At 39.9% G+C, this 16,225-nt stretch overlaps 1 protein-coding gene across 1 annotated transcript in view; it reads right to left on the minus strand.

The window, feature by feature from the left end:
- Positions 1-16,225, minus strand: part of gabbr2 (gamma-aminobutyric acid (GABA) B receptor, 2) — a 174,007-nt gene that overhangs the window by 74,263 nt on the left and 83,519 nt on the right. Inside the window, exon 4 of the mRNA XM_020631655.2 lies at positions 5,032-5,133. Within this exon, the coding sequence (XP_020487311.2) occupies positions 5,032-5,133 (102 nt within the window). The remainder of the gene's footprint in view (positions 1-5,031; positions 5,134-16,225) is intronic.

Raw genomic sequence — 16,225 nt, forward strand, 5'->3', positions numbered from 1 at the left:
TACACTGTGCACAAGAACAGCTGTGTCAAAACACAAGCACACACATTTTTGTAGGAAATTGCCCCAAAACTAATCCAATCACACTGACACAGATTTGATGAATCTACACATGGTCCACAGGGCTGGAGGTGATGTGTGCTGCATGAAGAAACGTCTGTCAAATAGCTCCTCTTCAACTCTGACACTGCAACAGACACACTCGACTGAATTCAGAAGTTTTGCTTTCCCTGAGCAATATGAAGGAAATCTCAGGACAGACGGGATCGATTATGTTATTGAACACTAAAGTTATTATTTTGGGATTTGTTTCTAAAAGTCACCTTGTAATGAGATCGTTATTCTTTGTGAAAACAAACTTAATACTGAGTGTGTTTTCTCCAGCAGTGTCCTGTACTGTAAGTGCTACAGCAGTTATTAAGGGTTCAGTTCCTTCGTATATCGATTAGGTGAATATGATATTTATTTACAACACGCATATGCTTAAACCTTTTAGCTGCACTGCTGAAAGACTTTTTTTTTAGATAGTACAGTATAAAACAGTAACATTATCAATAGTCTGAATACATGTTTTATAGTGGCTGTTAGCTGCACAGTAATGTAACAGTAACAATGGATTGACAAACATCAGATGTAAATCAAGTAAACCTATGGTGTCCTGCCTTTTTCTGTGGATAACGAGAAACCATAATTAAAACACTTCATGAAGTCCTGTGCCCTCAGGCAATCTCCACCATATGTCATGCATCCACAGATCAGAGGGAGCGACCAATCACTGTCATCGTAATTCCAATTCCTTCAGGCGGTTAGAGACACAGAGCTTCCCAATGGCCAAACATTGCAGCAATTCCTCTGGATACATTAAATTAATTTAACATTGGATAGATTAGATTTTGTTAATACTCTAATACTATGATAACCATCATTAATAAACAATAAATGGATGGTTAATTTACTTAAAATAACTGTATGTTTTGCTGTTAACAAACAGTGATATTGTTACGGACAGATGTTTGGGTTTTTCTTTTCTTTCTATGTTCTATATACAGTAAGAGCTGGATGTGAACAAGAGGTGCTGCAGCTATGTTTATTGTAGGTTTTAATGTTGGGGGATGCCTGGGAGGAAACTTCAACTACCATTGCTGGCAGCTTCTGGGGTGACGTTATTTCCTGCCCAGCTGTTTGTGAGGGGCTGCTGATTGGTAAATTGGGCACACCTGGTTAGGACGTGGGACGACAGCAGTGGTACTGAGACGAGTCACACACGTCAAAGAGGGACATTGAACTTTCTTCTACCTTCTAAATGAGTGGCTGGATACAGTATTTGTTTATGGCAGCCCACTGTGGGCACACTCGTTTAGTTGTGTAAGTTCAGTATAGCACACATTTCGACTCAGCACCAACAGAATTGTACTCGTCGCACGATGGAACTGACAACAATCAGCGCCGTCACACACTCTCCACCCTCTCTCCCCCCCAAAAAAACATAACAATAATCTGAACTCAATAAAAAGGAACAAGCTGGCGGCTCATGGGAGCAGATCTATGGCCATATGATCTATGTGCTGCAGATGCCATGAGAGTGGAGTCAGAGTGCATCAAGCTGCACAAAGTATTGTTTCTACATTAAAGTGCCATTAAAGACTTGAAAATGTTCTATTTTGTCTATTGGTGAGCGTGTATATTCATTACTGATGTATAGGCAAATATCGACCTGATATTAAAGGTCAACAAATATAATAGTCAGACATTATAAAATTCTACAAGTTTACATCGGACCAACATTCACATTGTTGAATTCGGAGACTTCTCTAGTTATTGCACGTAAGAGAAAGTACCATGCTGGGAAATTTAACTTATTGTTGTTCCACTGCTCGGGCACACGTGTAGATGTGGAAGAAAGGCAGGTGCTGACTCTGAACTCTTCTGGGGTGCTTTCTTGTACTATTTTTACTGTGCTTGTGTGTTAGAGTTTGCGTGTTTGTTATTTGCCAGTGTTTACTTCTTAACACTGCCCGCCCCTGGAGCTTAACTAAAGTCACTTAACCAAAAGGACTCCAGCCAGCGCAAAGGAGCTCAGCCTGAGAATCAATTCTGTCCTGCGTGGAAACAACATGAAAAGACTGTGTAGTCCTGAGCAAGGCCATCAGAGAGTGTGTTGTGTTTAGCATCACTGACAGACAAAAAGGGGGTAGTGTTGGGCCCAGCCTTAACTACTTTGTCCATGGCAGGGTTGTTTGTAATTTTATGATGCTGATTTATATGTGATAATGGTTTCAGTAATATTGTACCTCATAAGCCCAATCAGGCACTGTTAAGGCTTATTAGGCGCAAGCACGCACACGCACACGCACACGCACACGCATTCACACAAACACTGAACTAATGACGCTCTTTTATGAGACTGAGAGAGACATGATTTGTAGACTGCATGGGCTTCTACCACTACACCCTCCCCATGTCTGTTTGTTGTGATTAATGTGCAGTGAGTGTGCTGTGTTCATGTGTGATCAAGTACACAGTAGAGATTTGTGAAGGCATTTGAGCACTAATTGATCCTAAGTGAGCCATAAATGTTGCATAAGCTGACCAAAGATTTGACATCATCTAAAGTTGTATAAATATACTTCTGCCTTCAAAATATATGCACTGAAATATCTCTATCCATCTATATTCCTTTTTACAAAACTCGCTTGTCATAAAGTAACAGAAACAGCCTTTAAACCATAATATCTAACACATACATTGAACAAAAACGTGTTTCTATTTGGGGATCCGCAGAGGTGCTTTATCAGTTTGGAAAAAGAGCCGAAAAAACACAGCAGATTATAGGAAGTGAAACAGTGGTTCTGATGATGTTATCAATAACAGAAGGAATGAAATGAACAAACTTGTGATGATAATATCAATGTAAACCATTTGTCCTGAGCTGGTCCTTTGTGTCCACAGGTCTATAAGACAGTGTAGCATGCTTAATCATTGTGTAGTCAGGGAAAATGTAAGGGATAAATACAGTGTAGTATAGTTGCTTTGGATTTGGTTGTTCCCAATAACAAAAGCAACGGACATATTATTATTAATAGGATAGTGGGGAATGATGTGTATTTTAATTATCCTATATGTTGTATTCTGTATTGTTATTTACTGTTTGATGGTTGAGTTTGTATGGTTTGTTTCCTGTGTATTTGTTGTTGATGTTTCTGTATTTTAAAGGCCCACCCCACTCTTTAATAAGACTCTTGTCGTGTCAGATTCAAGATCTTAGACCACATCAAATATGTTCATAACCCGTTGGGAACACTGAACTCCAGATCGAGAAACATATTCTTTTAAAAGCAGAAAACCAACTGAGGGAATTCTTGAGTTTGTTTCAAAATGAAACAGTGTCTGAGAACAAAAGTTAAAGTGAAACATGAGCTGAGGGACCTTTTGCATCTTTGTGTGACGAAAATGTTGAAAAAGAAATAGACCGTCCCCTCCTACGTCATATCTGATGAGCATGAGTTCTGAATGCGCGATAAATAATTGAATTGTGATAAATAATAAAGTGTTTTGGACTTAATTTAGTTTCCAGGACATTTCTCCTGTGGCCTTCTATTGAGTGCAATGTCCCTAAATCTTACAACGCCCTGTTTTATCAAATGTTTGATGACATTTTTTGTATGATTGACTTGAAGAGTAAATCTTTGTTTCTCAAAAATATGTAAAGTGTGGCTGTTTGTGTGGGAGAGTGTGTGAGTCTGCCTTTGTTTTCTGATGTTGTTGGCACCCTCTTGCCTACTTTGACACGGAGAACAAGAGATAAAGACTGGGGGGAAAAAAACAGAAAGCAGAAGAGGAATGCAAAAGGCTGCTTCACCAGCAGAGATTCCTGTCTGCTCTTTCCAGCTGCATCACAGATGAGAGTGCTCTATTTGTGGATCCCACAGTGACGCCATGGCCCCCTTTATCCCCACCGCCCCACACACACTGTCGCACAAAACGCTATAAGACTTCATAATGAATTCTGTGTCTCCCTCTCTTCTATCATTTTACATAGCTGTCGATGTGACAGCAAACAGTTGGAGCGGGATGAGCTGGAAACAGACCATTGGGGTGTCAGAGGCCCCCTGCCCACACCATCCAAACACTGTGAAAAGCTTTGAGGCAATGTTGTGATTTGCATATTTAGAGTTGATCAAGGAAGGATGGTGTCAGCTTACAATGAACACGCAGAGCTACATGTATATTTTAGGATAGACAGCTTATCTTCATGCTTCTACTCAGTCCTTCTGTCTCTCTCTCGCTCTCCCGGACTTCGCTGTCCTCCTTTCAAAATCTTTTCTCTTACAGTTCCATGTGTTAAACTTCCTGTCTACAAACACTCATTTATGCCCCTTCCCACTGACGCCTCGTATTACTTGTTAAGCTCACCAGCTACTTGGTGACATGTTTGATTTACTTCCATTGACAGTTTTCTCCTGTAAACAGTTCAAGGCAATGACTCACAGTGCTCATAGAGCTGCTTAATGAGGCAAAACACATCCGTGATTGCCTAAGGAGATAGTTTAAATGATTTCGACATCACACTTGACTGCATTCACATCAGAACTTCATGCTTTTTTTGCCTGATCCAAGCCAATTCTGATAAACCATTAAAACCAGGAGGCAATGGGGTAAAAATCTACAGGTCTAACATCTCAATATTGGCCAAATCATTTTGTTCCGTCTCGTTTCGTTTCAAAGTAAAGAAGAGGAGAAGAAGCCATTAACGCTTCCTCTCAGGGCTCCATCAGTCTCCTTTAGAACTGCTCAAGTCACAGTCGCAGATGAAATGGGAGTCAATTCTTGGTTAAAATATTCATCAGCAATGACTCATTCATTCAGTTTGGTGAGACATTCCTAAAGGTTGTGTCACTAAAATTCACAGGACCCTAATCAGTTGATGTATTTCAGAGTTTGTAAATAGATAAATAAATAAATAAAAGAAGACCTTGAATCGTTCCATACTTTTAAATGAAGCCTGATATGAATGTTGAGGGCTGAATTACTTGCCTTGAGCTTCTTGACGTTGATGCAGGGGTCGTTGGAGAAGCTTTCTGTGTCTGCGATCTGAATGTCTGCTTTCTCCAGCTCACTGGTCAGATCATTCCTCACCTGAGAGAGCAGACAGAGAAAGAAAAGGGAAAGCAGATGAACATGGTTGACAATTTTATTACGTATGATGTTCATTGCAATACTCGTTTAATTTAATATCCCACCCGATTTTATTTCTGTGCAAGATAGTTATTGTTTCCGTCTGATCTTTATAGTCACCATTTAACCTTGAGTCATTTTTCAATGGGCACTTTATAATTTAAGTGGGCCACTTTAGGTTCAAATTTATATCAACGTGCAGTGTTTAACAGATAGAAATCAAGGTGGCATAATATCCATATTGCTACACTTGTTTCTGCTAAAAAAACGGAAGTGCCAGAAAACTCCACGTGTATCAGAGGTGACATATGGCCAACAACATGCCCACAGCAGGAGTGAAGAGAACTGTAGTGTATGAGGAATGTCCATACCAAATTCAGACAAAACTGAGATCAATTCAGGAAAGTCTTCCATGTAATAAAAAAAAGCCTAAAAATCCATTTTAAAAAAGCAGTTGTTTTAACAGTGAAAACAAATATTAATGCAACCCTTCTGTTTAGCTCCAATTTTTCACGAGTTGAAATCCAAGATCCAAGACTTTTTTCTATGTAAACAAAAGGCCTATTTCTTTCAAATGTTGTTCACAAATCTGTTTAAATCTGTGTTAATGAGCACTTCACATTCACAAAGATAATCCATCCACCTGACAGGTGTGTTAGGTGGGGGTTGTTTCTCTAGTAAATGTTGAATGCTGAAATCGTGAAACAGACTGTGGATCATCTTAGAATTTATTCGGCCGTGGTCAGACGACACAGCAACAGAACACACATCGCCAACAAAGTATTCATCTTCACAGTGTTGCTTCTGTTAGAAGGTAAAGTCTACAAATTCATTTCCATTTGTGTATATCTCTAAAAGGCTAGAAAGATGATATTAGCTTGACTTGTAAATTACAGACATACACATTTCTAGAGCAAACAGTTGTTTCTTCTCAAGTTCACATTATGCCTGGCTCCTATCCAAATATAGATCTGCGTATGAGACGTCTTACACATATATGGTTACAGCTTCACAGACCTAAAAGAAGAATTACTCTTAGATGTTAGACAGATTTAAATGGTACATTCACAACGTTACCAAGATGAATGAATTCATGAGAATTCGTACGAACAAGGTGTAACATAGATGCTGATTTAGACAGTATGATTATTGAACAGGTTTGCCTTAGTATGGTCACAATTAAAGGCCACTCTAAAACGTGCAGTTTTATCACACCTGCTGACTGCAGGAATGTCCATACTATCCAGATTATACGGCAAGATCCTGAGGTCCACTGTCGTGCCATTCATCCACCACCATCAACTTTTGTTGCAGCATGATAATGCATGGCTCCATGTGGCAAGGACCTGTACACAATCTCTGGAAGCTGAAATCATTCTAGTTCTTGCATGGCCTGTACACTCAGCAGACATGAGCATGTTTGGGATGATCTGGATCTGCATATAAGAAAGCTTGATCCAGTTTCTGCCAATATCTAGTAACTTACGCAACCATTGAAGAGGAGTGGACCAACAATCCAAAGCCACAATCAACCACCTGATCAACTCTATGCGCCAGAGATTTGTTGCACTGCGTGAGGCAAATGGTGCCAATGCCAGATACTGACACAATGAGTGATTAAGCCTTAATATTCCAATGATTATGTTGAAAATTCCTTTTAAATGAAGGTTTCACAACTCTGAAAATACTCACACTCCCAGTTTTCATGTTATATCTTTGACTACACAGCATCAACATGTACAATGTACAAAAGGCAGATAGATAGATTCTGACTATCTAATGTTCAGAACTAGCCTGGTTTATATTGAAATTTAAACTGTGATCACAGACACATCATGACATTTCAGCATGACAGCGACATATTTAAGAGTGAAGATATCAAACCATGAGCATTCTGATTTCACTCTGTTCAAGAAGAGTCGTAGTTCAGTGTACCGGTACATTTGCCACAGAGATATGGGTCTTAATGTAAATATTTCTGCAGCAGCTGTATGTCTACTTTGATGTATTGATTCAGTGGGATGGTGGGTAATGGGATCAGACAAGGAGGAGAGGGGAGAAGGTACCCCACCGAGATGGTGAGCTGGAGGTGTTTTGTCATGTTGCCTCTTACTCCCTTTCAGCGCTCACAAACACACACGTACTATGATTCATCGCTCTGACTCCTCTCCTTGGAGGAACAATTTTAGAAAATACCTTTTTTTCCACAGCAGACATTTTGACTTGTCATAGCAGGAAAAGCATGCGTGTAACTAATACTATTCATGATCGCTCTGTTCCTTTTAGGTGCCCTTGCATGGTTTGATGGAAGCAGAACACAGCCATTATTTTTGTTACACCTGTGTTTAGTGAGTCAAAATGTTAAATGCAATGGATTTACGATTTAAAATCCAAAGATTCACTGTTGGTATCTCCTCCTCTCTCGCTGTCCAGATTAGTCTGATGTCCTTAGGCCGTGCCCTGCAGCCATCCGTCCCTCTACCCCCACCCGAGAGTTTGGCATTAGGGCCCTTGTACAGACATCAGAGAGGGTGTGTGCTCAGATGGGCATGCCAGACTCAGTTGGCAGACACAACATATAACAGCTAACAGATGAAGGCCCTGTTTGTTTGCCCTATATTTGTCTGCAAATGTGCATCTGTGCCATAGTTTCTATCCATATTCATGTGCCCTATATTGCTTTGAATACATATTGGTATCTCCCTTAACAATTGATGGAATGCATTCATTTGTATCCGAGAAACTCCTGCACCAAATAACTTTATCTAGCTTTAATTAGGGCCCTAGCACGCTCCTTGGAGCGAGGACCCTATTGTATCTGTAGGAGTTTTCCATGGTTTTCCTTTGCACAAATGAATTCCGGATTTGGGGGCTTTAACGTGCATGAAAACTCACACATTTTTGCACCCAGATCAGGAGAGCAGAAAATGTACATATTATAGTGTTTCTGTACAAGTGAGTTTCTACATAAGTGGGCGTGGCCGTGGCTTATTGGCAAAGTTTGATGTCTCGGTGCATCCCCCTGAAAGTTTTCCAAAAGGCCTCCCCATAGAGGTTTATTTCACCTATATGCATTAACTGTTTTCTGTATATTAACCATGTCAGGACCAACATTAAATACTCCTGAACCCATTGTCAAAACCCAACAGGAAGTCCGCCATCATTTATTTAATTTCTAAATAATGGTCCAATTTCACATTTTACAGGCTTCCTATTTGAACGTACTTCCCTGAGGCCCTGTTTATCCAATCATTGCCAACTCAGTGTCGGTGTGTTCTAGACATGTTGAAGATCTAAAGTTGTGCAAAACCAAGTTTCTATATAAAAGGGCGTGGCTGCGGTATATTGTCAAAGTTTGATAATGTCATTTTTGTCAAAATCCGACTAATCATTACTAATCAAACACTTTACAATAAGGTACACACATTTTCCATAGTTAGTGGGAATCAAATGGGAAACTAACCACTAAGTGAGCACTAAGTAATGGGTAGATAGTGAGTACTTCCTCATTACATGTTCTAGAGTAGCTAATGATTAGTTAGTGGTATACGGATGGGAAACTAACCACTAAGTAACCTTTAGGTAACCACTAGGTAACCACTAAGTAACCACTAAGTAACCACTCGGTAATCGCTCAGTAACAACAAAGTAACCACTAGGTAACCACTAAGTAACCACTAAGTAACCACTCGGTAATCCCTCAGTAACAACAAAGTAACCTTTAGGTAACCATTAAGTAACCACTAGGTAACCACTAGGTAACCCCTAAGTAACCACTAAGTTACCACTAAGTAACCACTAAGTAACCTTTAGGTAACTACTAAGTAACCACTAGGTAACCACTAAGTAACCTTTAGGTAACCACTAAGTAACCACTAGGTAACCACTAAGTAACCTTTAGGTAACCACTAAGTAACCACTAAGTAACCTTTAGGTAACTACTAAGTAACCACTAGGTAACCACTAAGTAACCACGAGGTAACCACTAAGTAACCACTAGGTAACCCCTAAGTAACCACTAGATAACCACTAAGTAACCACGAGGTAACCACTAAGTAACCACTAGGTAACCACTAGGTAACCCCTAAGTAACCACTAGATAACCACTAAGTAACCACGAGGTAACCACTAAGAAACCATTAGGTAACCACTAAGTAACCAATAGGTAACCCCTCAGTAACCACTAAGTAACCACTAAGTTACCACTAAGTAACCTTTAGGTAACCACTAAGTAACCAATAGGTAACCCCTCAGTAACCTTTAGGTAACTACTAAGTAACCACTAGGTAACCACTAAGTAACCTTTAGGTAACCACTAAGTAACCACTAGGTAATCACTAGCTAACCCGTAAGTAACCACTAAGTTACCACTAGATAACCACTAAGTAACCACGAGGTAACCAATAGGAAACCATTAGGTAAACACTAAGTAACCTTTAGGTAACCACTAAGTAACCACTAAGTAACCTTTAGGTAACTACTAAGTAACCACTAGGTAACCACTAAGTAACCACTAAGTAACCTTTAGGTAATTACTAAGTAACCACTAGGTAACCACTAAGTAACCTTTAGGTAACCACTAAGTAACCACTAAGTAACCTTTAGGTAACTACTAAGTAACCACTAGGTAACCACTAAGTAACCTTTAGGTAACCACTAAGTAACCACTAGGTAACCACTAGGTAACCCCTAAGTAACCACTAAGTTACCACTAGATAACCACTAAGTAACCACGAGGTAACCACTAAGAAACCATTAGGTAACCACTAAGTAACCAATAGGTAACCCCTCAGTAACCACTAAGTAACCATTAAGTTACCACTAGATAACCACTAAGTAACCACTAACTAACCTTTAGGTAACTACTAAGTAACCACTAGGTAACCACTAAGTAACCTTTAGGTAACCACTAAGTAACCACTAGGTAACCACTAGCTAACCCGTAAGTAACCACTAAGTTACCACTAGATAACCACTAAGTAACCACGAGGTTACCACTAAGAAACCATTAGGTAAACACTAAGTAACCTTTAGGTAACCCCTCAGTAACCACTAAGTAACCACTAAGTTACCACTAGGTAACCACTAAGTAACCACTAGGGAACCACTAAGTAACCACTAGGTAACCACTAGGTAACCGCTAAGTAACCATTAGGTAACCACTAAGTAACCAATAGTTAACCACTAAGTAACCACTAGGGAACCACTAGGTAACCACTAAGTAACCACTAGGGAACCACTAGGTAACCCCTCAGTAACCACTAAGTAACCACTAAGTTACCACTAGGTAACCACTAAGTAACCACTAGGGAACCACTAAGTAACCACTAGGTAACCACTAGGTAACCACTAAGTAACCATTAGGTAACTACTAAGTAACCAATAGGTAACCACTAAGTTACCACTAGGTAACCACTAAGTAACCACTAAGTAACCACTAGGTAACCACTAAGTAACCACTAGGGAACCACTAAGTAACCAATAGGTAACCACTAAGTTACCACTAGGTAACCACTAAGTAACCACTAGGTAACCACTAGGTAACCACTAAGTAACCACTAAGTAACCACTAAGTAACCATTAGGTAACCACTAAGTAACCAATAGGTAACCACTAGGTAACCACTAAGTAACCACTAGGGAACCACTAAGTAACCAATAGGTAACCACTAAGTTACCACTAGGTAACCACTAAGTAACCACTAGGGAACCACTAAGTAACCACTAATCAACCACGAAGTATTTGGCCGACTGCTGCACGACATACGCTGAGGGCCTTTCATCACCGCTTGCGGTTTTCATTTTTATCATGTTTTCTCCACTAAAACCACCTTCAGGGTCCGTTTGTCTATTTTTTCCATTGTAAAGGGGGCAAGAGGGGATTGCATTGGGTTTTCTCCACTAGAAAGCCTTCTTTTTTTCTTTTTTTTAAAAAGATTTTTGTGGCTTTAATGGAGAGATAGGACAGTGGATAGAGTCGGAAATAAGGGAGAGAGAGTGGGGAACAACATGCGGGAAAGGAGCCACAGGTGGGATGTGAAACCGGGCCGCCCGCTTGAGACCTAAGGGACCTAAAAGAGCATGTTAGTAGTGTTTTTTGTTAAAGTATCGCTTCATGAATGGCCAAAGGTCATCAAAGTGGAGGAAGCATATCTACAGCAGTTAGCATCCCCACTGATATAAAACCACGACTGCAGCCACTATTTCTAACGCCAGACTTACATTATTACAACTGCTTAGGCTGTAAGAATAAGTCATTACAACTATTTCATATAATCAAATGGAGGTAGCAGCCTCTCAAAATCAATGACTCTGAACAAGCTCAACTTTATTTCCCTCATGTCTCTAAATGTCTGCTGTCATAATCGCCTCCTCCCATGGTACCCCAGAGGGAACTCTAAATCATTCTGAACATCACTCACTCCTGTACAAACATTCCTTCCAATGAACTGCTCGCTGAGCTGAAACAACAGGGAGGCGGGACAGGATCAATACAACCAGGTTTTGCTCTTGAGGAACAATCAGCATTCTTGTCTGGACAAGGTATAATGTCCTGTTGGTTTTGGTGTTGATCTAAAAAGCCTGGCAGCTGCGATGCGAGGAAAGAAGCTAACAGCAGGATAGCTTGGTGTTCGAGGGGGTATGTTGGAGGTAGTTCAGAGGTGAAAGGAATAACAGCCTACAAGCCCATGCAAGACAAGCTTACAGATGCTGTGCAGACAAACACATGCACAGCAACAAGCACACAGGCATAGGACATAATGGCAGACCTCAACAGCTATTCAGGTCTATCTTAAGAAGCCTATGTCACAAGTGTTTGTTATTTTAGTTTTGTTTTTCAAATGAGATAGGAAAGGTTGAACCTATTGTTGCTTGTTGGATTGAATGTGTAAGAGAGAGCAAGGGAGATGGAGGGGAGGAAAGAGGAGCTGATGGACAGAGAATAGGTAAGAAGAAAAAGTGTACAGCTTTCCTGCGTAACAAAAAACATCCTCCATTGTCCCGCGCAGCCTGGGAATCCCAAGCAGCAAATCAGAGGAGAAATAATTATGCTGCACTTGTGGGCATGCGTCCACACAACAACTATGTAAGCACACACCTACGCATGATGGACAAAATGTCAAATGCACTGAGTTTGATGTGGGCAATGCATCAGTATGTAGAAACAATAAATGATTCTACTTGGGTACACTACAGAATCATGTCCTCGCCAGCAAGTAGCACACATATACTGTAGATATATACAAGCACAAAAAAGAATACAAATGAATACAGCTGGGAAGTTAAGGGACACTTTATAGTTTTGGGTGTAAATGACAGAATGGCATTGCGGACCTACACTGCATGTGGACACAGTGCTATATTGGCCGTGGCTTTACTTGCTCACAAAATTTGATAAATAAAATCGCAATCTCGTAACCGATCAGCCAACTTTTCAAGGCTTCAGATGAAGCCAACAGTGAGACATCCGGCCATGACTTCCTTCAAGTGTGTTGACTTTGTTTACAGTCAGACTACAAACTTGATTGGAGTGATGACTTCTGAAGTAATAAATACCCATTGGGCTCACAGTTTTTTCTGTAGTAACTTTAGTTCTGCTATGAAAATGATAGATCAACACAATAATGAAGGTAAAAAAGGGATTCCTGCTTTTATTTTGATCAACACTGTTGCAGGATGAATTGTTTCAGCTTTTATATTTTCATACTTATATATATAGATATACTAGCAATATCTCAGCTATTACACCTTAATAACATGATATATGTGCTCTGTCTTTCTCTCGAATAGTTGCTGATCAAACCAATCCACATTCTACTGCTGGCTAAGCTTGACATTTACGGAAAGAAACAAAACACTTTCCTCAAAAATTCAAATCACACCCTCCAGGCAGCAGAGAGGCAGGCTAGAGAGGATCCTGATGCAGTGTATAAGTGAATAGTACCATGGTATGATTCTGTGAGACAAACAGACTGCAATTGTCCATCATCAAATCATTTATGCATAATTTTCTAGGCAGGTCCATTCATTGCAGGTGTGACTGCATGTGTGTTTATTATGATCATATATAGTAGAGTGATAGCAGATGTCTATCAATCTTTCTTTTTTTTTCTTTTGTTTTGGCATGCTTAACCGCTCATTTAGAATTAATTTATGTGTCAACTGGTAGATTCACAATGGAGAGGATGTACTTTTTTGGGTTTTACAATGTGGAAATGTGATTGATTCACGCATACATCTGCCACTACTATTGAGTTCAATTCAAATCAGCATGCAAATCCCAGAGTTCAGCCTGTAATGCCAGTCATGTGCTCATAAAAACTAGCGTGACAAATGGTGGCTCCACAGCCTCATGACAAGCTCTGGAACGGCTTTCTCCTGTGGCCTTACATGCCCTGTACAAATTAGATTCTGGGTAGGAATTCAAGCAGCACTACATAGATATTTGTTATTTGCAACAGCTGCTAGTTGGGGAAAAATCATGAAAAAAGCATGAATAATGACAAAAAAAAATAATTGAAAGGGGGGAAAAAGGAAGATGCTGTGGGAGTTACTTTCGCTAAATGTCTCATTAGTCTCATTGTAATGAAATACTCTCACTCGGACAGAGGCAGCGGAGGACAGAGTCCTAATCCTTGCTCTCTGTCAGGTCTGTCATCCTATGGTCTGATAATGGCTCCTTTGTTTCCTAGGTGAGCCCTGTTTGTCTGGCAATCGCAATAATGTTGATTGTTTTGGGTGTGTGGGTGTGTGTGTGTGTTTGAGTGTGTGTGTGGCTTGGACAGACTACTTAACACAACAAATACATTGCTTTTACTCATTTTCATCACTCACTATAAAAGAAAACTAAAAAAAAACTAAAAACACACCGATTAAAGAAACATAAGTGCCTATCGATAAACAGCATTGAGTGTGCATGTAGGTGTATCAGTGTATATGTGTTTCAATGGTGCCTATAAATAGAAGTGTCGTGCTGGCTTTAGCTTACAGGTTACAGTCCCAGGGGACATTAAACTCTATGCATGTGTGTGTGTGGTGTGCATTCCACCGACTGAGTCCTTAACAAGCGTTACATAACATTAACCTTGTGAGCATTCTCCCTGGGAAAAAGCACTGTGGATCAGAGCGAGAGAGAGAGAGAGAGAGAGAATGAGAGAATGACATAGAGAGAGAGATGTAGAGCTGACAGGGATGACAACTCTGTCAATAGTATCCTCATTATGGAGATGTAAGCACCTATGTGTGAACACACATGCACACTGTGTAGACATATATATTAGAGATGCTCTGAAGTGAAATCAATCCACTTAAAATTAGTCTTTGATAATTTTTTGATCATCAACTTTTTGTATCAATTATCTTTTTACTGGCAAAGGTTTATGAGCGTTTGATAATGCTGCAGTGATTCCTCCCCTACAGGCAGCCTCTGGATTACATCAGTACAATTTGGAAATCAATTTGCAGAGACATGAACAATCTTCAGACAGAGCACATTCATGCTTTTTAATTATTAGATTAAACATGTGTATGGTATTGAGTCACACATGAGTTACACATCCAGGGGTATTATTATAGGGAAGATAAGTAAGATTTTCACAGGATTTCTGACCGCCCCTGCCCACTGTTGCAGTGATGTGATTGCTCAAGGGTCAACGTTACTTTGACGATGTGGAAAAGACTTTGCTTGTTAGTGCAGCACTTTCAAAGTCAAGGGGGGAATTAGCTTGTTAAAAAAAAATACTTGGAAAAACTGTGATCAGATAATTCAAAAGCCTATAATTTTAAGTTAAGCTTTATATTTATATATACAGATCTTTTTGACAAGTTACCGCCAGGTGACAGATTTACATCAGGTTTTGTGTTAATGAGAGTGTTTATTGGTTACAGCATAGTGAAAGTGAGCCACACACATGATAACAAGACAATATGCATAAATCAAAAGGCAGATTAATTGGGTTAACCCACAAGATGCCCTACAAGAAGATGCTAATGCTGTAAGCCACTATGGTGTTTCAGGGAGCAGTTTCCTACTTTTATGGACTCAGAGTCAGGAGCTTGAAATAACTTGTATTGCAACCATTGTTATTTACAAAGCTGTAGAGGTGTCCTCAAGCCTTTTTCCCTGACATTAAAGAGTGTAAAGTTAGCATGGCTCTGGAGACACGAAAGTATAATAAATAGCACAAATAAACTGGAATTATACGCAAACAGAAAGGAGTCATCAAGACTGCAACATTGGACTTGTGTCCTTTTTTATATTGTTTAGAATGGCCAAACAAAGTGCATGACTTTAAATCTTATCAAGCATTTGTCTCGCGACACGCTAGCACAGTTTCCAGATGCACCAAAAGCCGATGTCTTTGAACTTGACAGAGGATTGAACAAATCATGAGGTATGGAAGAGATGCTTGCATATTTGTAACTCAGGATTAGAGGCCAATCTTGTGGCAAGTTGATTGAATCGGGCCGCCCGTTTTCCTCACGTCCTAAGCCCCTTGGCGCTTTCAGGAGGGGAGAGATAAAGGGATTTGGGCTCTGTGAGATTTGCAGTGAGACTTCTTATACGTTTCCCTCTTTCTCCCAACACTTCCCCATCTCCCCCCCTATCCCCAGCTGCTGAGCAGATTGTTTTTAACCAGCACCTTGAGGCAAGAGCTAACAGTTTATTTCCTAAAGTCTTCTGGTATGGCTTAACAACGTGATATTTCAGTGTTGCAGATACTGTATGATACCATGTTTGTACCTTGAGTCTGAGTTGGTCTCCAAATTCTGGAATGTTCGGTCATCCATCCAAAATAGGCTTTTTTCATTATCTGATATTAATTATGCTTATTTAGGAGATGGCCATTACACTACGCTCCACATAGAATTGGGTAAACAAATCATCGAGCCAAAACTCCTATGTAATTGGTATAAAAAAATCATGTACGCCTTACATCTGCTCAAATCTGATTCTCCAGTAATGAAGGGTCATGATAATGCATCTTCATGAAAGTAACCTTTTTAAAAACACACACAAATATTAAGCCGTAGGATTAAGCTCCATTATTAAT

This window comes from Labrus bergylta, chromosome 19, assembly GCF_963930695.1.
Source record: "Labrus bergylta chromosome 19, fLabBer1.1, whole genome shotgun sequence".
Taxonomy (NCBI): Eukaryota; Metazoa; Chordata; class Actinopteri; order Labriformes; family Labridae; genus Labrus; species Labrus bergylta.